This window comes from Lontra canadensis, unplaced genomic scaffold (genome assembly GCF_010015895.1).
Source record: "Lontra canadensis isolate GAN:19392208 unplaced genomic scaffold, GSC_riverotter_1.0 scaffold13, whole genome shotgun sequence".
In the NCBI taxonomy this organism is placed as follows: domain Eukaryota; kingdom Metazoa; phylum Chordata; class Mammalia; order Carnivora; family Mustelidae; genus Lontra; species Lontra canadensis.
Genome location: NW_022631007.1, coordinates 21,309,192 through 21,332,928, shown reverse-complemented (window position 1 = coordinate 21,332,928; position 23,737 = coordinate 21,309,192). Strand labels below are relative to the sequence as shown.

At 38.6% G+C, this 23,737-nt stretch overlaps 1 protein-coding gene across 32 annotated transcripts in view; it reads left to right on the top strand.

Moving 5' to 3' along the window:
* Positions 1 to 23,737, top strand: part of NEB (nebulin) — a 202,116-nt gene that overhangs the window by 50,061 nt on the left and 128,318 nt on the right. For 29 of the 32 annotated variants that reach the window (XM_032857782.1, XM_032857788.1, XM_032857781.1 and 26 more), the window contains exons 31-47: positions 304 to 510; positions 2,559 to 2,663; positions 3,928 to 4,035; positions 4,976 to 5,287; positions 5,978 to 6,184; positions 6,647 to 6,751; positions 6,908 to 7,015; positions 7,634 to 7,945; positions 9,287 to 9,493; positions 10,886 to 10,990; positions 11,952 to 12,059; positions 13,935 to 14,246; positions 14,392 to 14,598; positions 15,076 to 15,180; positions 16,155 to 16,262; positions 21,013 to 21,324; positions 21,514 to 21,717. In XM_032857782.1, coding sequence (XP_032713673.1) covers positions 304 to 510; positions 2,559 to 2,663; positions 3,928 to 4,035; positions 4,976 to 5,287; positions 5,978 to 6,184; positions 6,647 to 6,751; positions 6,908 to 7,015; positions 7,634 to 7,945; positions 9,287 to 9,493; positions 10,886 to 10,990; positions 11,952 to 12,059; positions 13,935 to 14,246; positions 14,392 to 14,598; positions 15,076 to 15,180; positions 16,155 to 16,262; positions 21,013 to 21,324; positions 21,514 to 21,717 — 3,132 coding nt within the window. The remainder of the gene's footprint in view (positions 1 to 303; positions 511 to 2,558; positions 2,664 to 3,927; positions 4,036 to 4,975; positions 5,288 to 5,977; positions 6,185 to 6,646; positions 6,752 to 6,907; positions 7,016 to 7,633; positions 7,946 to 9,286; positions 9,494 to 10,885; positions 10,991 to 11,951; positions 12,060 to 13,934; positions 14,247 to 14,391; positions 14,599 to 15,075; positions 15,181 to 16,154; positions 16,263 to 21,012; positions 21,325 to 21,513; positions 21,718 to 23,737) is intronic. The other 3 variants (XM_032857789.1, XM_032857787.1, XM_032857780.1) reach the window with 1 other exon arrangement.

The window sequence follows — 23,737 nt, the reverse complement described above, 5'->3', positions numbered from 1 at the left end:
TGAAATCAAAAAGAAAGCCCAATTTATTGTCAAAAGAGACAAAAATTTTTTTTAGCATTAGCCATGGAAATATGTGGCCTAGATTCCCTCTGTGTTGTATAATGCACTCTAACAACAGAACTTTTTCTTATTACCAAATTCTGGGTAAGAAGCTCAGTGGCATACATGGTAAAAGTCTTCCTCTTAGACATGAACATGCTGGAAGGGTTGCTATTCATTTCCTCTGGGCAGAATTGCAGATTTCAGAGACACCCTTTGAGTATTCTGCCGGCTATCTCCTCATACGAGATTACTCTCTTACAGAACGTGTATAAAGACGAGTATAACAACTTCTTCAAGGGCATTGGATGGATCCCTATTGGTTCTCTGGAGGTTGAGAAGGTCAAGAAAGCAGGTGATGCTTTAAATGAGAAGAAGTATCGACAGCATCCTGATACCATCAAGTTCACAAGTGTGCCCGATTCCATGGGCATGGTTTTGGCTCAGCAGAACACAAAGCAGCTAAGCGATGTAAGTGGTTTCCCTTCAGAAGGGTTTATCCAGGGGCGCCTGGGATTATCTGTGGATTTTATTTCTCAGACCAGACTCTGTTGGCACATTATCACGGATATCCAGCGGCGCCTGGGCAGCTTGGTCTGTTAGGCAGCTGACTCTTGATTTTGGCTTAGGTCATGATCTCGGGGTCCTGGGATTGGGCCCTGTGTTGGACTCTGCACTTGGCGAGGAGATGGCTTGAGGATTCTTTCTTCTCGTCTCCCTGTGCCCCATCCCCACTTGAGTGTGTGCGTGCACTCTCTCAAATAAATAAATTTTTAAAAAAGCGTTTATCCATGAATAACCCCCATTCCACCATCTTTCTTAATTCAACATGTGAACGTGCATCTGTGTTAGCATATCAACTGCTTTCAGGGATATAATAGAAAGGTCTTAGTTTTGAAACAGCACGGAACTTGAACAAAGAGTATAGTGGGGAGAGAAGGAGGATTTTCCAAATTTGCTTTATTTTCCAAATGTAGAGAATCTGTGCTATTTACAAGCAGACCCCTATTATTATACACATGAAATGAAATGAGATGATTACTGTTATCATCTGTGATTCCATCTGAATTGTAAACCAAGCTATTCATTCCTCTGAGTTGCAACAGTTCTACCTAGCTGCAAGGGGAGAAGGCGTAATGTCCTAATACTCTTGCGTAAGAGCTCGATGTTCTGAAAGGCAAGCCAGAGAGGAGCCTCTGGGGAGGAGGGAAGTTTACTTTCAGAGTCAGCTGAGCCTCATTCCAGAGCCCAGGTCTATCTGGACCCTTATTCTTAGCCAGAGCCTAATTACAATGCTCAGTGCTTTCCCTCATTGGGTAATTTCAGAGTTCCACTAAAATACCTCCACCAGAAAGAGAGCAGGAGGTAAAAAGCAAAGAAAAGAAGAGGTTGTGTGTTTTGAGCCCCAGATATTGGAAGGTGCTTGGCTCAGATTTGAGAATTATCCATGGATTTTCTTTCTCAGGCCCGTCTCTGTTGTCACATTACCACGGGTATTTTGAGATGAGCTCTATTGTAGTAGTAATGAATATGGAGACTCTTTTTATTTCTTTTGTTCTCGCTGTGGTTTTCCAGTTAGCTAGGAGCATGGAATATTCACCCATTGTCTACCCCATCCCAACAAACGCCATCAACATCTACCCAGTGACTCCTGCCAGAAACCTGAATGTCATTACTGGTGCCTCCCTGCGTGGTCCCGGCATCAGGGCACCTCGGTCTCTCCCAGCATCCCGTGGGGCACTTGCATGTCATTAAGCTGCGGCAGTTGGTTAGGGCTTCCCTGTCTCTCATGGGGACAACTGTAGTAAGCTGGTATCTGGCCTCCCTGCCTGGGGTCTCCTGTGACAACTGGAAGAACTATCTTAAAACATGAATCACAGCTCTCTTAAAACCTCTTAGTAACTTCTCCGTGAACTTAAAAGCTAAACTTGTTACCGTGGCTGAAAAGACCCTCGGCTCTGTGGCCCTGCTCCCTGTCCTAATTCTCCTCTTCAGCACACTTCAGCCCCGTGACACAAGCTGCGTTCCGTCACTCATGCTGGCCTTGCCCTTTCCAGACTTGGGGCCCCAAGTGCTCTGCTTCGGCCTGGACCCCTCCCTTCTCTTCAAGGCTGGGCATAAAGGCTATCTCCTTAGAGAGTCTTTGCTGACTACCCTTGTTTCTTTCCTGAAGTTGTTCCATTTACAACACATCACACATTCTAGCTCTATCTTATAGTTTATATTTTTATTTTCTGTCTCCTCGACTGTACTGTAAACTTTAAGAGGCCATGTCTGCCTTTGTCAACACTTTACAGGCAGAAACCTATCTCCCTAGCTGGCCCATAGAGCTGTCCAATAAATACCGGTGGAATGAGCAGGTGGATATGTCTGCTAACACCCTGCCATATAGTACTATAGATCTATGGCTTGAATATGGAAAAACACAAATGATAACCTTCCTTTTTGAAGGTGTGTGTATTGATAAAACTGACATTATGTCAGCTAATAACACTTGCATTCTGCCTCCTTTGTTTTAGTTGAACTACAAAGTGGAGGGGGAGAAACTGAAGCACAAGTACACTATGGACCCTGAACTGCCTCAGTTTATTCAGGCCAAGGTCAATGCCCTCAACATAAGTGATGTGAGTATTTGGGCTGGTACCCATCTAATATTGCTAACACGGGCCTCTTCTTTCCAGTTCTGTATAACTCTAGCAGCGATAATTTTAAGGGCAGCAAACTGGGTGTGGATCTTTTGAGTCTCTGTTCGAGGAGGTCGTTGAGAAGACATGACCGCTGGTTAACCTGTGAGCTAGACCCAGGAGAGGCTCCTCACCCCTTCCACGGCCCTTGGGATGCACACTCTGCCCACCGTTCCCACAGTGGGAACCATCTTCAGGGACGCAGCCTTGCTAGAGCAGTATGCTGTTGAGATCATCTGAATGGTAGACGTGACTAAACTCAGTTAAGGCCTCTGTATAAACTTCTGAGATTGTGGTGGGCAGATGAGGAGAGCTTGTCTTGTGGCTGCCCAAGACAAGCCTTGTATGTAAGTTCTCTTGTTTATTAAAGCCTACCAATCTGTGGGCTCCCTCTTTGTTCAGTTTCGTCTTGCCCTCCATGTGCAGGCCGGTTTTTGCATCAACGGTCTAAAGACTGGCCCATTATCATGGAACATGGGACTAGAAGTCACCATCAACTTTCATTTGATACAGCCTATTCCAAACTGTGGACTATGACTCATTAGTGGGTTTTAAAATTAATCTAGTAGGTGATATTGCACTTTTTTAAAAAGTGAAACAAAATGAGATACACAGGATTGGAAAGTACAGTAGTGAACAGTCTGTAATAAGGACAAATATTGCTTTATAATCGTTTCAGTTATTAAAACTTATATGAAAGTTTATTGTAATTTTCTTGAGAAACTGTTTTTTTGCATGTAACGAGCCTCTTGGGTAGTCTAGTACATAATTGGTGGTGATCTTTAAATTCACTATTATGAGTTTTTACTTTTTGCTTTAAAAAAAAGTTGGTAAATTCTAATTTAAAAACATAATCAAACCTGGATAAAATCATTCATTTCTTAAAAGATGACATAGTCATTTTTCCTATCATTTTAGGCTCTCTTTTATCTCCAAATAAACATTTTTATACTCATTTCTATGCTTTTGTTTTACTTAAAAACTTTCCCTGCTTTCCTAAGTAATATTTAAACATTAGAGTAATTAAATCTGGGTGGTACTGAATTTCTTATTTTAGTTTTCATACCTTTCTATGAGTATTAATTGTTTCATCACAAAAAGTAAAAGAAAATTAAAGTATTCTCTGTTTAGAAAAAACTTGAAAATATAGAAATGTTTTCAAGTAGAATAATAAAATAATAAGATACTCTTTCCTTTTTTCAAGTCTCATTATAAAGCAGACTGGAAGAAGACTCTTGCTAAGGGCTATGATTTGAGACCAGATGCTATTCCAATTGTTGCTGCAAAAAGTTCAAGGAATATTGCTAGTGATGTAAGTATAATTTGAAAGTAGAAAACTTTTCTTCTCTATATTTTAAAAATCTCTACATGGTATGCGAGGCTGTGAGCTGTATTAGGAAATAAATAAATTGTAATATAAAAATATTTCCCAACAGCACAAGTGCCAATGACTTCCTCATATTACTTCACTTTAAAATCTTTAGAAATTCAATATAGTTGCTGCAAAGAAGAAAACTCTTTGTTTTAAATCGTGAAGTAGTTGGAACTGTCATTGGTATCATTCTTATGAACTTGGAAACTGCTTTTTATTTGGATTTTCTCAAGAAAAAAAAGCCTTGACATACTAAAATGTCACTATATTTTTAAAAAGGCTCCATGTTTTTAAAAGAATACAATTTTTTAATATAATTTTCACAAAGAAAAAATCTGGTAAAATAGGAAAACCAGGAAGAATTATAGATTAAATGGTAGGATTTTAGTTACTTAGCTACTTACTTAATTACTTTCTATAAATTTTTATTTTCATATGAATTGATATAATACCTTGATAGAGTAAAAACTCATTCATTTGGAGTCCAATAAAAATAAATTGTATAAGAGCTTTGCTAAAATTTATTCAGGATTATGCAAGTACTTTTAAAGCAATGCAAAGTATTTGGAAATAGATCATAAAAAAATACACACCAAATCTTTAATAAACTTTTCAGGAACATTTGAGAATATTCAAAGAATCCCTTTATGAATAATCTAGATGTAAACCACACATTATCCTGTTCTTAATTATCCCCAGAGCAGATCTCAAGACCCTCCATTAGAAATATTTTGTCAGTTCTTTATTTAAAAATACTAAAAAATTTAGATGTTACGTGGATTCAGACCAAATTTGGTTATTGCTTAATCTGTTTTGTAGATTCAGTCTAACACTTCAGCATTTCTTATAATTGACCCTGTCAAACTTCTTTTTCATATAGTTCAAGTATAAGGAGGCTTATGAGAAAGCCAAAGGCAGGCAAATTGGATTTCTCAGTCTTCAGGATGATCCTAAACTGGTTCATTACATGAATGTGGCCAAGATACAATCAGATCGTGAGTACAAAAAGGGCTATGAAGCCAGCAAGACCAGGTATCACACACCCTTGGACATGTTGAGCGTGACAGCAGCCAAGAAATCTCAGGAGGTTGTTACCAACGCCAACTACAAACAACCCTTCCACAGCTACACTCTGCTACCTGATGCCTTGAACGTGGAACATTCCAGGAATGCAATGCAGATCCAAAGCGATGTATGTAATGGCCAACAGATTATTGGCATAGAATAAGTTATCCATTTCTCGCTGGTGGGAGGGAGGAACAAGAACTTGGCAGTTCCATTTACCTCATCTTAAACCTGGCCGGACTCACTATAATTAGAGATCCTCTCCAGAATTTGGAGTTTTAGAATTTCACTCATTTGAACTATAACATAGCTTTAAAATTTGTTTTGGTTATTGTGTGTGCGTGTGCGTGTGTGTGTATGTGTATTAGACACAAGTACGTGATGTATTCTGTGAAAAACTAAGAGGCTCAAATGGGTGCAATGTAATATCTTTACCTATGTAAAATTCTTTTATCTTTTTCTTCAAGAAAGTTAAGTTTTAGAAAGGAATTATTGGATCAGTTTTCCCAGTTCAGAGCTACCATGAATGCAATTACTTATTTTTCTTAAGATTTTATGTTTAAGTTATCTCTGCGCCCAATGTGGGGCTCAAACTCTGAGATCGAGAGTCACATGGTCTAGCAACTGAGCCAGCCAGGAGCCCCTGAATGCAGTTGCTTTTAAAATTCTTTTTTCCAAAAGATGGTAGTGCATAAAAAGTAGGGGATTCTCTTCTCCCTCATTTTTTCTTTCTTTTTGATGAAGAGTAAATCATCTAGCCAAAGAAACCCAAGCCCTGACTCTTTCTGAAATGAAAATTTCCTTTTTCATTGTAAAGAATCTATACAAATCCGACTTCACCAACTGGATGAAGGGGATCGGCTGGGTCCCGATAGAGTCACTGGAGGTGGAGAAAGCAAAGAAAGCTGGAGAGATCCTTAGCGAGAAGAAGTATCGCCAGCACCCTGAGAAGCTGAAGTTCACCTATGCCATGGACACGATGGAACAAGCACTTAACAAAAGTAACAAACTGAATATGGATAAGGTAGGAGCTCCCCTGCTGGTCTCAGCCTCAGAACACTTGACCCTGGCGGTGCTGCTATAATCGTCCGCATTTTTATCTTTCTGATGGTTGTGGTGGCGGTGGTGGCGATGGTGGGAGGGGGCATTCTATAACCTTCACCATTTCTAGAGAGATCCCACACACACTGATGCAGGCTGTCTGTCTACACCACGCTGAGGGTGTGACAGAACCGCAAAACTCCATGTAGCGTGAGGTTGGGGCAAGGTGGCATTTGTTGTCTTTGTGGAAGAGGGCTCCCTAGTTTCATGGTTTTTTCCCCTCATTGTGTGTTCAGTCTCATCAGCCCATCTTCTTGCTATGTCATCCACTTGCCAGTATCAGAGTTCATCGCTTCTGTCGTGGAGATGTGAGTCTCCTTCTGTGGACAGCACTGTTACAGACTTGTCCCACTGTACACTCATGTACCTGTCGTCCTTGTTGCAGAGGCTCTACACTGAAAAATGGAACAAAGACAAGACTACCATTCACGTCATGCCCGATACTCCAGACATTTTACTTTCCAGAATGAACCAAATCACCATGAGTGATGTAAGTAGATTAACAGCAACAATCAAGTGGGAAAGGAGGTTGGAGGGAACTAATACTTAAGGAATGTCTCTTTTATATACCAACCATGCAAAATCAGGATTCCCATTCTAACTCAAATAACAAGTTGCTGGTGCTATTCTATTTCATTCTATTTAGAAACTGTACAAAGCTGGCTGGGAAGAAGAAAAGAAGAAAGGATATGACTTGAGGCCTGATGCCATCCCAATAAAGGCTGCCAAAGCCTGTAGAGACATTGCCAGTGATGTAAGTGCTTCCACTGGGCCTTTTTTAGGCTGAGCAAATAAGAAGCAAATGAGCCAAATTTGTGTGTGTGTATTCCAGAGCTGCAGTCAACCTACCCAGTGTCGGTAGGACCATCATCCATGGAACACATAAGACATTTTTCTTCACCCAGTCCAAGGGCCCTCTAATCATTTGTTCACTATTTGATGTAAAAAGTACTGGGTTTTGTTAAAATAAGTTGTTTTTAGAGTATTCAAATCATTTATAGGCAGTTCTGAGCAAATATTGGATACAGTCTACTCATTTTACCCAAGAGATCATTGATTAAGCTCTTTCCTAAATTAAAGATACACCATGAGAAATTGTACCTGTAGCCCATTCTGAGGAGACTGCTGAGTGAGAAAAGCTGCTTTCTAAAGCACCTTAAGGCAACTTATTCACGGATCTCTTAGATTAACTCTGAGATCATTTTCTTTCCATGGATTCAAGTCCGGCAAGAAATTTGAAGTAAAAAAATTTTGCTCCATCCCTGTGAGCTCTAAAACCATACACCTTTGACCAAGTTAATGGAATCTAATGACTTATATTTTGCTCTTTCCTTCACTACCTTCCTCACTGTGCTTCTTTTCCCATCCACAGTACAAATACAAGCAAGCCTACGAGCAAACCAAAGGGAAACACATTGGGTTCCGGAGCCTAGAGGACGACCCCAAGTTGGTGCACTTCATGCAAGTGGCCAAGATGCAGTCAGACCGGGAATACAAGAAGGGATATGAGAAATCGAAGACTTCCTTCCACACCCCGGTGGACATGCTGAGCGTGGTGGCAGCCAAGAAGTCTCAGGAAGTGGCCACCAATGCCAACTACAGAAATGTGATCCATTCCTACAACATGCTTCCCGACGCCATGGGCTTTGAATTGGCCAAAAATATGATGCAGATTCAAAGCGATGTACGTGACAGCCCCATCATTTGCAGAGCACTGACTATAGTTAATAAGCAAATCAGGAATGACCCTAAATGAGGACCTTTTTAAACTCCTGAAAGAAATTCATGTGTAATTTCCCAGCAAGTTATTTTTTACCTTAAGTAGAATTTGTTTCTTTTAACAAAAGGGGATGATACATTCTAGACACCAAAGTCTTATTTGCTGTGAGGATTGGGGGATGCTGGATTCAGCTAGGGCAAATGAAAATTTGTTTCAGAGAACATGTTGAAGGAAACATGTTGAGCAAAGAGAGTCAGAAGCAGGTACAGCTCCTAGTAAACAAGTAAGATGAAAGTCAGGAAGGCTTACTACTTGCTAGCTCCTGCCCCTCACTCCTAACCAGCGTTTATTCCACTTTTTCCAACCTCAATACAAGCAATTGCTTGTATTACTTGCTGATGAAACATTGAGGAGGTGGAAGTTCTTGGAACAAATGTGAGGAAGGCACAGAGTAGAAGCAAAAATTCAGCTGTAGAGGCCATTTATTTGGCAGCTGGGAGAAAAGAATTTAAATTACAAACCAAAGGCAGGTCATGCCAAGCCCATGCTTCTCTTTAGGAATGTAAGAGCTGAGCTCTTAATTCCTAAGCAGGTACATAGTGCCCACATAAAAGCACCGAGGAAGAGTTGTAGAGGAAAATATCAGTATTAAGGGGAAAAAAGCAAAATTTGCACAGAAAACCAGTGAGGTTTCTGGCATACCCAAGGGAATTGTAACAATGGTGGGTGATCAAAGCTTATGATGAAATAGAGAGTCAGAGTCCTGGTGAGTCATCTGTCAACCAAGGAAACTTGGGGAATTTTTCTAAAAATTTAGACCAACACTCAGTGCTCATCAGGTCACATGCAATTAATGAATCATTGAACACTACATTAAAACCCATGATGTAAAAAAAAACAACACTAATGATGTACTATATGTTGGTTAATTGAACTTAAATTAAAACAACATATACAGGCCAAAAGCACAAATTAAAAAAACAGAGATTGTCAGGAAAAAAAAAAACAAAAAGCATAGTCACCTTTCTCGAGATCGCAATCACATGGTAGCTAATCTAGTTGGTATTTCTTAGCATTTTTTCCTTACGAAGGCATTTAGGAAAACAAATCACAAAGATATTACTGCTTATTTTTAATTTCTCATGCAAAGAAATGTAAAAAAAAAAATGTTTAGGGACAAAAATGGTTGGAGTTCAACATACTATTGGTTGAAAACCAAAGTGGAACTTAGGAAATACGAATACCCACTCCTGGTTCTTGGTAGCTTTGGTTTCTTCTGATCCCTGAACATTTCCTCTTTTGCAGAATCAGTACAAAGCTGACTACGTTGACTTCATGAAGGGCATTGGATGGCTCCCTCTGGGATCACTAGAGGCTGAGAAAAACAAGAAAGCCATGGAGATAATCAGTGAAAAGAAGTACCGCCAACACCCAGACACTTTGAAGTATTCCACTTTGATGGACTCAATGAACATGGTTTTGGCCCAGAATAATGCAAAAATTATGAATGAAGTGAGTCTTTCAATATTGTAATATTTCCTGTACACCAGGAAAATGCCAGGCCTTTTTATATTTGATCTACAGGTTTTGATAATAGTTTTAGGGCATCACAATTAATGTTCATTCAGCTTTGAAAAAGGGACTTGTGGATTAAAAAAAATAGAAGCTAGTCCTCATTAGTGGTGCCCTAAATGTTCAATGAACCGTGTCCAACAGTCATAAGAAAATACGAGTCGTTTCTTTTCATGCATATTTTTGAAAAAAGTCTTGTTTGTCTAAGGTAAGGTTGAGTAGAAGTTCACAACACTGAATCAGCAGATTATTTGCCCGACAGCTGGGTGTTGGGATCCACTCCAGTTTCCTAGCTGCTTTAATGGAATCAAGGGAGACTCCTTGATCCTGTGGCTATAGCGGCATTCCAAAGCAGGACCTTCTCTGGGCAAATCACGAGAGCAGTTCTCTGCAAGTAGTTCCTTGCATTAGTATTTCCAGCCTTTAGAAAAGCCTTACTGTATTTTGAAATTTATTAGCCATGTTAGATATCAAGACCAAAAAGCATATCCACCTTGAACTTTGGTTTTTAAGTTATAAATAATAAAATAATTGCAGCAACATTGGTTATATTGTATGGATCATAATTTGAAATGCTGCTGATAGCAAAAGAAAGAAAGAAAAACATTATTTGGACTTTAACATTAAGCAGTTGAAGAACGTGATGGTCCTACTTGTACTAGAGAGAGCTCTTTTATGCTAAGTGTCTGAGTAAATCCCTTGGAGTCCTCTGAGAGAGAAAACTGATTTGTCAAGATGACTGATCTCTTGGACAGGGACTTGTCTAAAAGACAAGGCACAGATCTCAGTATCCCTTTTAAGATTTAGTATTTAAACTACCATAAGCTCACATTTATTTTTTAGATGTTAAACCTTTTATTTCTTTTTCACTGCAATGATTTATTAATCATTTCAGAATAATGATGCCAAGATAAGAATCATCAACTCTTCTTGCAGAGTTGTGGAAATGATGGCCCAGACCTGCTGTGTGTCTTTAGGCAAGGTGCATTACTTCTCTGGGCTATGGTTTTCTCAACTCTGCAATAAGAGGATTCAACTAATGATCACCAAGACATCTCTCAGTGTACATTTACTCTTCCTATGGTTCTCATCTTGACATCATCTTACTTTCCATCTTACATCCTCTCTGCTGTCTTGTTTGAATTAGCACCTTTTCCATTTAAATTAAAAAAATAAGATATAGCTAATAAAAATAATAAAATAAAAAAATAGTAAAATATTGGTATTTATGTGTAGTTAAATATATATAAGTATATACACACACACAAAGTGAGCACCTTTTAAGATTTTTAAATACTAACTTTCACTTTTTTTTTTTTTTTAACTTTCCAGCACCTCTACAAACAAGCATGGGAGGCTGATAAGACCAAAGTCCACATTATGCCTGATATCCCCCAGATTGTCTTGGCGAAGGCAAATGCAATTAATATGAGTGATGTAAGTATAATTCCCTGTGGTTTATTTGAACCAGTATAAACTAATCAATGTCTCTCAATTATAAGAATGAATATTTTAAAAATAAGAGTAGGAATACACAAATGAGCATCTTTCTCTTTCTAATCTTGCTTTGCTAAGAGTTGGAGCTGGCCTGTGTATGGGACTTGGGCCCTGCAGTTAGGAATTTGAAGGGCAGCTGGATTTTGTTTAGGAGCGGGTTCTCATTCTCTAAGAGACTTGGCAGGAAGAGAAGGGGTTGGGGGCCCCAAAAGAGAAAAAGGAAGTGAGAATCCCAGGACCTGGTTCCTGGAGTCTCTCTACCAAGGCTTTGAGATGGTCCTAAAGAAGGGGTCTTGGGAAAAAGTTAAGTGGGAAGGGAAGAAAAACATTTTGAAGAATTTGGAGCAAGCTCCATAACAAGGAATGTTCAACACTTAGAAAATGCGTGTTTTATTTCACTTTCTTTCTCAACCTAACCGTGGTTGCTAGGAAATCTCTAATCCTACCAGTGTTTTCTGTTTTCCCTGAATTACACAGGGATTTGTGGTTGATGACTTATTTTTGGATTGTAGAATCCACACAGTTACATAAATAAAAGTGTCGATTGCAAAATAGTGAAGTTTACTTTTGATGTAAGAGTATGGTTGTTTTGTAGTCTTCTCTTGACTTTTAATTGATAAAAATGTATCAATGCGAATCTACTGGGCTTTCACATTTTTAAACAGATTTATAACCTAATGGAAACCATTAAGTTTTACTTTTTCCGGTGGTTTCCTGAAGATATGTTTGGGTGTGACTTTTTTCAAACACAATTTTGTTATTTATAAGAACATTTATCCATCAAACCACCAATGAAGCATTCTCAAAAATAAAAACGATACCACAGTGCTAGTTTACTCTCTTCAAATAAACCCAGGCTTTCCTATTTAGAAGAATATTATTCCCTTGCCTCTCTTTACAGAAACTCTACAAACTTTCTTTGGAAGAATCTAGAAAGAAAGGCTATGATCTCAGAACTGATGCAATTCCTATCAAAGCTGCCAAAGCCTCAAGAGATATTGCAAGTGATGTAAGTCTGAAGGAAAACACTCACCTGACTGGGGTTTTTTCCTAATTTACCAAAATAGTAAGGGCTGAATTTTGGAAACACTCAGTGGAAAAGATACAGGGAGGAAGTGTACCTGCTCACAATGGCCTCCTTGTATTCTGTGAATGCTTTTTAGGTTTAGTCTTTTGTTTTCTCTGGTATTTCTGAAAACAAAAACAAAAACAAAGAGAATGATAACCACATTATGACCACATATCTGTGTGCTCTCCCTGGCTCATGAGATGTAGGTGAATTTTCTTTGAACTCCATCCCCAGCGCTATGGCCTGTAGAAATCCAAAGCCCTTCACCAAGCTTTCTTGGTGAAAGATTTGGGTTGTTCTTACTTCCTGCCTCTTAGGAAGTCTCTTCCTAGCAGGATCTCTCATTAAATGGTGTGCTAAAGATGCTGATCTTTTGGACTCATGACAGCTGATTATTAAATAATCAGGAGTTTTGCAAGCCAGTTGTTAAATTCTTGGTAGCTTGACACCAGCCATGGTGGGAGTATTTACACCACAGGGACTGACAAACATGACAGATCAGGGCTTTTTCCTTCCAGAGAGCTGGTATGCCAGCTCACCACTCCCGTAACATAACACCTGTACGAAACTCCATTCTTTCATTGGTTGTTTCTGCAAGAAATCTTCTCACAGTGACTACCATGTGGTTTGAGGGTAATGGGGGGAACACTTCTCAGAGTACTCTTTCCTTAGCCCCCTGCCCCCTCTCCCCCGCAGTGACACTTTCTCTCTCCTATTCTGTGCCTGTTTATCTTTCCTACCTGTCAATCCCTATGCCACTACTATATTGCCCTGAAATCTCAAAATTCTTTTCCCTCTATTCTGGAGTAATTTGGCTCCCCGAGTCTCCTCCCCACTAACTTGCACACTCAAACTCACAGGAGATAGGCAGAATAAGTTTTCCATGTATCAGGATCCTCCCTTTCTAGAAAGAAGTTGAGTGATAAATAGTAACATTTCTTCCCCATTATACCAGTATAGAAAGTCTTTTTTTTTTTTAAAGATTTTATTTATTTTTCTGACAGAGAGAGATCACAAGTAGACAGAGAGGCAGGCAGAGAGAGAGAGGGAAGCAGGCTCCCTGCCGAGCAGAGAGCCCGATGCGGGACTCGATCCCAGGACCCTGAGATCATGACCTGAGCCGAAGGCAGCGGTTCAACACACTGAGCCACCCAGGCGCCCCCAGTATAGAAAGTCTTAAAGGAAAAGGAGCTCCACAACTACAAAGCTACTCTACAATGATACTGCGTATGTCATACACTAAGCCTATTTTTTGCAGTAAAATCCTGGCTGGATTTCTTAGGGCAGCAGTAAACTGCTTAGAACATTCTGCCTTTTTCTCTCATTAGCTGTACTGTTATCAACTGCTAAAGATCGATAATCCTAACAACAGTGCACAACAACAGAGTACGTGTGGAAGTCAGTGTGGTATATCATCATTACGTTCTTGGTTCTAGTCCTTAGTGACCTTAGCATGTCACTCACCTCTCTGGGTTACTCATCTGTAAAATGGGGCGGGGGAGGGCAGTAATAATAACTGCTATCTTCCTCACAACATATAGTTGTGAGTATCAAGTTACACAAACGTGAAAAGCATGTTTTATAAACTGTAGAATTCTACACAAGTATCACTTTTTTTTTCATTCTTATGTCCTTAGTTTTTTTTATTAATTATTTTTATTAGCATATAATGTATTATTTGCCCCAGGGGTACAGGTCTGTGAATCATCAGGCTTACATACTTCACACAAGTGTCACTTTTTATGAAACATAGACTATTGATACTAGAATGTTTCTAGTCAAGGCAATTACTCTAACAAACTAATTTTTTCACAGTATAAATACAAATACAACTATGAAAAGGAGAAGGGGAAGATGGTTGGCTTCCGCAGCCTTGAGGATGATCCCAAATTAGTCCATTCCATGCAAGTGGCTAAGATGCAGTCTGATCGGGAGTACAAGAAAAACTACGAGAATACGAAGACCAGCTACCACACCCCTGCTGACATGCTCAGTGTCACGGCTGCCAGGGATGCCCAAGCCAACATCACCAACGCCAACTATAAGCATTTGATTCACAAGTACATCCTCCTTCCAGATGCCATGAGCATTGAGCTGAGCAGGAATATGAACCACATACAGAGTGATGTAAGTCTCTGTTCTTTCTGGGTGATGTTCGGATTCCTAGCATGGGAATGGAGATCACAGTCTTCGATGCTACACTTTTGTGTCTGAATTGATAAAAGTAAAGTAATTGAAAAGGTAAATTAGAATATGTCTCTTCTTTATATAGAATGAATACAAGCAGGACTACAATGAGTGGTACAAAGGGCTTGGCTGGAGTCCAGCTGGTTCCCTAGAAGTGGAGAAGGCCAAGAAAGCAACTGAATATGCCAGTGATCAGAAATACCGCCAGCATCCTAGCAACTTCCAGTTTAAGAAGCTGAATGACTCCATGGATATGGTTCTTGCCAAACAGAATGCGCAAACCATGAACAAGGTAGACAGCCATCCTTCGATACAGCTGTCCTTCCCTACAGCTCCCAGCGAGGCAGGGCTAGTAACCCCTGGTTCATGTTTGGGAAATCTAGTTTGGGTCCTTTGTTTCTGGGGTCTGACAGACTGTTCCAGAGCATGTCCCTACATCATTTTCTTCTGCCTACTTCTTATTTTTATTTCCCCTGACCTTCTAAATTGAGTTAGAAATCTTTTTATTTTATTTCTTAAAAATCTTTTGTATTTTAAAATTACTATATACTAAAAACTTTCAAATAATTCTAGAAGATAGGAAATATCCAAAAATACTATTTTTTTTTTAAATCTGAGTTTGTTTTTGGTGTCTTTTCTGAGTCATATACCACTTCAGTTACTAAATTTAATCTAATTCAAATTGAGTGAATTCAAATGCTCTGTTTCACGTTTTTCTTTTCTGTTTGTCCTTCAAATAACAAACGTCTTTTTTCTCCTAACTTCCTAGTACTTATATACCGTTGACTGGAACAGAGATAAAACCAAGATTCATGTGATGCCAGACACACCAGATATTTTACAAGCCAAGCAGAATCAAACTCTGTATAGTCAGGTAAAGCTATATAAAAATTTGGCTTGAGACTAATTAAACTTTTTAAACGATGTAATGGTAAATAATTGATGAAAATGCCAAAGTAATAAAAATGAATGACTTAAACTGGCAAGTTAGAGATGCTGCAGAATATGGTGATTAAAAGCAAGAGCTTTAGCTGTGACTCCTGTGCTCCGTGGAGACAGGCACTGTGCTGGTTTTCTTTATCTCAGCACTCATTGTACTTGGCACAGAGAAGGAAATCGATAATTGTTGAAAGAAAAAATTGCATCAGACAGATCTGGTATGGGTTTTTGGCTTTGCCATTTATGAGTTATATAACATCGGGTCTAAGCCTTAGTTTCCTCATCCCTAAAATTGGGACCATAATAGTGCTTATTGATGAGGACCAAATGAGAAATTTCCATGTAAGGCTCTCAACACAGTACTTGGCACATAGTAGGTTCTGGATGACTTTCAACTGTTTTTGTTAGTATTCAGTTTTGACACACATGCAAAATTTTAATAAATTTCATTCATAAAGATTAATTCATTTATTGTACCTCATAAAAGGTACGTCAGTATCTATTACTTTTATCACTTGGATTATCAAAATTTTGTTTCCTGACTTTTTTTAGTTACCAATTATTTTAACATCTGTGACTAAAACAGTGAGTCTAGACTGCACTTAACAGCAGGGAGAAAGCACCCGATATACTTGATATGCCCAAACAGTGTCTGAACAGAAAAGCTATTCTAAAACTGTACTGTGTCTCTTGTAACTGAGCCTATTCTCAGAACCAGAAAACTGAAGCAAGATTCTGTAATGCTAAGTCAGTTCTCCCTAAAACAGCTTGGTTTGGTTTTATCCGTCTCTTTAGAGTTAAGGTAGATGATAGAATCTGATGCCTGCTCTCTGGGTAAATTATTGTTCAGTAATCCACTGGGGTTCTAATATTTACTAAATAATGCTAAATTATATGTTTCATTTCCAGAAACTCTATAAACTCGGATGGGAAGAAGCTCTGAAGAAAGGCTATGATCTCCCACCTGATGCAATTTCTGTACAGTTGGCCAAAGCTTCAACAGACATCGCTAGTGATGTAAGTTTGGCCTGTTTGGCTTTTATGATGCATTTTATCTGAATCAGGTATCTTAAGATACCTGATGACTACTTTTACAGACAGGCCTTGCCTTTCAAAATGTAATGCCATTCCCTTCATCTTCTCCTACCTCCCCTCTTCATTTACTGAAAATTTGCTTTTCTTTCTTACTGATTCAGTATCAAAATAAGAGCTTCCTGAACAGAAGTTGAGTCAGAGGACCTGTGAGATCCATTATACTAAGATGCAATATTTCTAGACATTACAAAGAAACCAGAGATTTCAGTTTTCCCTTGCTTGCCTAAAAATAATTTGTTTTGTATTTATCTATTTTAGACAAATTCAAAGTGCCAGAGAATAAATCAACCTCAGTGACCTGATGTTGATAAATTTTTATATGCACGTATTTAAAAATTAGATGCCACTTCTTTTTATTTAACCCATTCTTATATCTACATAATTATAATAAATTACCTTGGGGCATAAAAAATTCAGGAAGTTTCAGGAATTTAGGTTTAAGTTTCAGAGAGCTTAACTTTTTGTTGGATATCTATCTGGTCCCAAAGTTCATAAAATAGGGATATTTGTTCACCAAGACAACTTCTAATTATGATTGGAAAGGGTAATAAATTTGGTGAATAAACTAGGTACAATTCTTATTGATTAGTTAAATTTTTGCAAATATTTGACTTTGATATTCTGCATATAGATCAACACGTCATTTTGTTAAATCTAAGAATTAACCTAAAAAAATTCAGAGGACTTTGGAATTTCAGAGGAAGTACTAGATCTTAAAATTTCTTTATATACTTTTCTTCATTTTTTAAAATTTCTTTTCAGTGTTCCAGAATTCATTGTTTATATCCCACACCTAGTGCTCCATGCAATACGTGCCCTCCATAATACCCACCACCAGGCTCACCCAACTCCCCACCTACCTCCCCTCCAAAACCCTTAGTTTGTTTTTCAGAGTCCACAGTCTCTCATGGTTCACCTCCCCCTCCAAATTCCCTCAACTCACTTCTCCTCTCCATTTCCCCATGTTCTCCATGTTATTCCTTATGTTCCACAAGTAAGCAAAACCACATGATGATTGACTCTCTCTGTTTGACTTATTTCACTCAGCATAATCTCCTCCAGTTCTGTCCATGTTGATAGAAAAGTTGGGTATTCATCCTTTCTGATGGAGGCATAATACTCCATTGTATTTATGGACCATATCTTCTTTATCCATTCATCTGTTGAAGGGCATCTTGGTTCTTTCCAGTTTGGCAACTGTGACCATTGCTGCTATGAACATTGGGGTACAGGTGGCCCTTCTTTTTACTACATCTGTATCTTTGGGATAAATACCCGGTAGTGCAATTGCAGGGTCATAGGGAAGCTCTATTTTTAATTTCTTAAGGAATCTCCACACTGTTTTCCTAAGTGGCTGCACCAACTTGCATTCCCACCCACAGTGTAAAAGGGTTCCCCTTTCTCTACATCCTCTCCAGCACCTGTTGTTAGCTCTCTTGTTGATTTTGGCCATTCTAACTGGTGTAAGGTGATATCTCAATGTGGTTTTTATTTGAATCTCCCTGATGGCTAATGATGATGAACATTTTTTTATGTGTCTGCTAGCCATTTGTATGTCTTCTTTGAAGAAGTGTCTGTTCATGTCTTCTGCCCATTTCTTTGATGTGATTATCTGTTTTGTGTGTATTCAGTTTGAGGAGTTCTTTACAGACCTTGGATATCAGCCCTTTGTCTATACTGTCATTTGTGAATATCTTCTCCCATTCCGTGGGTTGCCTCTTTGTTTTGTTGACTGTTTCCTTTGCTGTGCAGAAGCTTTAGATCTTGATGAAGTCCCAAAAGTTCATTTTCACTTTTGTTTCCTTTGCCTTTGGAGACCTATCTTGTCTCCAAAGTTGCTGTGGCTGATGTCAAAGAGGTTACTGCCTGTGTTCTCCTCTAGGATTCTGATGGATTCCTGCCTCACGTTGAGGTCTTTCATCCATTTCGAGTTTATCTTTGTGTGAGAGAATGGTTAAGTTTCATTTTTCTATACATAGCTGTCCAATTTTCCCAGCACCATTTATTGAAGAGATTGTCTTTTTTCCACTGTATATTTTTTCCTGCTTTGTCGAAAATTATTTGACCATAGAGTTGAGGGTCCATATCTGGACTCTGTTCCACTGGTCTGTGTGTCTGTTTTTGTGCCAGTGCCATGCTGTCTTGGTGATCACAGCTTTGTAGTAAAGCTTAAAATCAGGCAACATGATGCCCCCAGTTTTGTTTTTCTTTTTCAACATTTCCTTAGCAATTTTGGGTTTCTTCTGGTTCCATACAAATTTTAGGATTGTTTGTTCCAGCTCTTTGAAAAATGCTGGTGGAATTTTGATCTTCAAATTTTTTAAAACAAGACAAGGACTTGGGTTGGAGAAAAATTGTGTAAAGACAGCATCTGGCAATGAATTCTAAGAATAGAAGGGAAGATCTTCTTTAAATCAATTCATTTGTGGCACTCCAGAAATGTGGGAAAATCAATTAGGTAATTTATTATTACTCACTCACTGGCTTGCTGGTCAGTTCCTTATTAGAATGAATCAACATGCTGAAGAACCTACAGCAATAATGATGCTTGAATGTTCCCGCAGGAGCATTTAATGTTATGTATTCTCCATGAGGTGAAGATTATTTAGAAATTGAAGAAATAGCATCAGTGATTTCCTAACTATACTTTTGATAGTAGCTGATTTCTTTTTGTGTGAAACCATTAGTTAGAACTATTTGAAGTTTTACCCTAAAATTAACTTTATGTGAACTTTCTCACCATTGTAGAAATTATATCTCCTTAGTTTCAAACTTTTTAAAAATTTATTTATTTATCTTAGAGAGAGAGGATGAATGGGGGGAGGGGCAGAGGGTGAGGAAGAGAAAGAGAATCTCTAGCAGACTCCCTGCTGAATGCAGAGCTGACACATGGCTCAATCTCACAACCTTGAGATCAGAACCTGAGCCGAAATCAAGAGCTGGACACTTAACCAACTGAGCCACCTAGGTGCTCCTCACATGGTTTTTATATATTCTTATTCTTATTATTATATATTCTATAAGATTTAAGGAAATTAGAGGGGCGCCAGTGTGGCCCAGTGGGTTAAATTCTCTGCCTTCAGCTCACTCAGGTCATGATCCCGGGGTCCTGGGATCGAGCCCTGCATCGGGCTTTCTGCTCAGTGGGGAGCCTCCTTCCCCCTCTCTCTCTCTCCCTGCCTTTCTGCCTACTTGTGATCTCTGTCAAATCAATTAAATCTTTTTTAAAAATTAAGGAAATTAGAGATTTTTATGACTACTTAATTTAATAAATTAGAATCATAGAATTTAGTTAGACAACACAAAATCTTTTTAATGCAGTCTCCCACTCAGTGTCCTGCCTTCTCTCCACCTCCAACAGGTGCTCGTCTTGTCTGTGAACATTTACACATAAAAGAATTTTACACATAAAAAAATTTTATGTGCCCCTTTAGGACAGGTCATTTCCTTGTTGGATCATCTTTAGTTGTCATTATATAGTTGCCTGTTTTGAATTTGATTATGTTGTTGGTCAACTCTAAGTCTGTGTTCTAGAACATCACAAAGTAGCTTATTTCCTATTCCACCTGATATCTCTTCATTTTACACTTCTTTAATTATTCTCCTTGGTTTTAGTTTTATAAGTCTTTCAGTATTCTGATTATTCATGACTCTTGAAAAGCTCATCACTCTACTTGTGATTTGTTCTATTTTTTCAGTACCCTTCTTAAAATATTGCGCCCAAATTTAGTGGTGCTTCCCTGTCACAGGAGGTCAGGCCAGAGTAAATGAGCTTCTGACTTGTTTTTATCTGTGTCCCTGCAGAATCTTTAACACTAGTTTTATAAGCAGCTTTGTCAGCTTGCCCATACTAAGCTTATAGTCAGCCTAAAGTCCTGAGTATTTATAATATATATAATTGTGACTCTGGGTATGAAGTGAGAGTAGGACCTAACTCCATGAAGTGTAATATAGCCCAGGCACCTAGCCTCAAGTAAATGCTATTATTACTATTGTTATTATTGTTATTATTACAATTGTCATCCAGTACTAATGCAGTTTTTTCCCAGTTGAATCTAAATAGTGGATTTCACTTTTCTTAAATTTATGTAGTTCACTTGACTTGTCTTGGCAATATGTTGAGATCTTGTGGAATTCTCTTTCTAATCTAACGTATTGAGCTTTTTGTAGCTACATGTGCATGAAGGTATGGATCCTGAACAGGACAAGATTATAATATATAACCACATAGCAAACCACTAAAATTCCTGCTGCTTAATAAGTTAATCTATACCATAAGGCTTGTTGCTCAAGTCCTGAATTTTTCTTATTTCTTGGCCATGCAGCCCATATTTTCAGATCACTCCCATAAGGCTATCCAAAGAGCTTTGTGCAAATGTTACCCTAAGGTCTGCATACCCAATGTCTAGCACCTCCTGGCATATATTTTTGTCTCTAGTTAGAATTTAGCATAACCTCCCCTGATAATCAACTACATTACATTTTTTTCTGGAAGTGTTTATGTAAGTTCTTACATTTCTTCCTAAATTAACATGGACATCCTTTTTCTCTTTTCAGTCTTGGAAAACAGACATGCCAAAAATGCATATGGAGCTTTTAATTAACCTCAGATTGTTGAGCTTCACTTGATCTTTGTTTATGTTAATAAAAGAACTGATTCCTTTGATTTCAGTTTAAATACAAACAAGGCTACCGCAAACAACTTGGCCACCATATTGGATTCCGGAGTCTGCAAGATGATCCAAAGCTTGTGCTGTCCATGAATGTAGCCAAAATGCAGAGTGAAAGAGAATACAAAAAGGACTTTGAGAAGTGGAAGACCAAGTTCAGCAGCCCAGTGGACATGTTAGGAGTGGTGCTGGCCAAGAAATGTCAGGAATTAGTCAGTGACGTAGACTATAAGAACTACCTGCACCAGTGGACATGCCTGCCCGACCAGAATGATGTTATTCAAGCTAAAAAGGTTTATCAACTGCAGAGTGAGGTCAGTTTCTATTTAATTGAATGGCTTATATGTTACTATTTGAGTAGCCATTTGGTCACAGAGAGACAAAGTAAAAAGAGGAGTTGTTATTGAATATCTAAAATGCATCTGTTTGTAATGTATAGAATCACTTGAGTCGAGGGTCCAAATGAGGATGGGGTTTTGATGGAGTGCTTTGTATTTTCACAGAATCTGTATAAGTCTGACCTTGAGTGGCTAAGAGGCATAGGATGGAGTCCCCTGGGTTCTTTGGAGGCAGAAAAGAACAAACGGGCTTCAGAAATCATCAGTGAGAAGAAATACCGTCAGCCCCCAGACAGAAACAAATTTACCAGCATTCCCGATGCCATGGACATAGTTCTGGCAAAGACAAATGCCAAAAATAGGAGTGATGTGAGTAACTCTTTAGAAATAAATAGAAAAGTTATAGTGCCTGATAACTGGTAGGTGCTCAATAGCATTTGCTTAATAATTAGTAGGATAGCATAGCATCATATCCTACAGCATAGCATAACACAGCATGATGTGTAATGTTGGTTGCTTCATTTGAATTATCAACTACCCTATACTGAATCATGTAAAATGTGTTAGTACCAATTTTCGTCATCTAAAACTTTCTTATTTATTTATTTATTCATCCATCCATCCATCCATCCATCCATCCAACTAACCATCCTGTAAATGAGAATGCTATTGAACATACTTTTTTTTCTTTGAAACTTGAATGTATTAAAGACCCAGTCTTTGTGTTGTTGCTGTTGTTGGGGTAAAGTGTATGAAAGTGCAGTATTTTGAGTACTTTGCACAGGCAAACAGAAATATTATAAAGAGTGTATTTTCTGCCAAACTTTTATAATACATTTAGCTTCGCCAAGTCAAGACAAGTAGGTAATATCATACATATATACATGTGTGTGTATGTGTGTATGTATCTCATCTTCAACTTACTTCCCTCTCCAGCACTGATACCAGTGTGTGGCATGTAACTCTAAATATTTATTGAATTAAATAAATAAAAAATAGCAGTGTAGAGTAATTCTATGCAAAGAGAAAGAGTACTCATCATTGTTCAGTGAGAAGCATAACCCTGAAAATTACAGAAAGTTGAATTATGTGCACTGAGATTTTGGAACAGGTAAGAAAGTTTAAATTGATACATAGTAATAATTGTCTGGGTCTTAGAAGGATCTGATTACTTCTGCTGTATATTTTACATCTATCATATATATTAGTTTTATTATAAAGCTCATAACCAGCTTATGGTAAGCATTTGATAAATTGTAGCTCCTCTCTTCCCAGTCAACCTTTCATGGGCTTCTTGCAATTTTTGTATCCAAAATTTATAATAAATGCTGACCTGTCAGCTTTATTATAAATACTCAGGTTTTCATTTCTTCTTTTTTTTTATGATGGTAATTTGAATCCAACAGGCTGACTAATAAAGCAACAAATTTATGCAAAATAGCTCCCCCTTTGGAATCCAAGTTTCTCTTTTCTCCATGCAACAGAGCTGTGTACAGAGCTCTGATCTAATAAAGTGGGCAAGAGAGAAACCTTCAATCATGGAATTTATTAATATTAAAAATGCCTCGGAACAGACCTCTTCAGCAGTATGCCCTGGTTGTAGGAATGCGGAGGTACAGATACCTTAAGTCCTCGGAAAAGGGCCACGTGGATCCTTGAGCCCGCTGTTTCTCCTTTTTTAAAAAAAATTTATTATTTTTTTAAGATTTTATTTATTTAGGGACGCCTGGGTGGCTCAGTGGGTTAAACCGCTGCTTTCAGCTCAGGTCATGATCTCAGGGTCCTGGGATCGAGCCCTGCATCGAGCTCTCTGCTGCCAGAAGCCTGCTTCCCCTTCTCCTCCTCCCCACTGCCTGCCTCTCTGCCTGCTTGTGATCTCTGTCAAATAAATAAAATCTAAAAAAAAAAAAGATTTTATTTATTTATTTCACAGAGAGAGAGACAGCAAGAGAGGGAACACAAGTAGGGGGAATGGGAGAGGGAGAAGCCGGCTTTCTGTTGGGCAGGGACCCGAGGCAGTGTTCAGTCCCAGGACCCTGGGATCCTGACTTGAACTGAAGGCAGAAGCTTAATGACTGAGCCACCCAAGCACCCCTCTCCTTTGAATAATAAACCAATACATGTATCTCAGTATAAACAAATACTAGTATTTCCTGTTTTTCAGGGAGGTGGGGAAGGGTTGTGGTGCAAATGACACCATTGAAGAAATGGTCCAACTTAGTGGTTCTCAACCAGGGACATTTAGCAACACCTAGAGACCTTTTCAGTTGTCACAACTTGAGGGTGGCATGCTACTGGCATCTAGTGGATAGAAGTCAGGGATGCTGCTAAACATTCCAGAAACATACAGGACAAGATCCCTTCGATGAGGAATCCTCCAGTATACAAT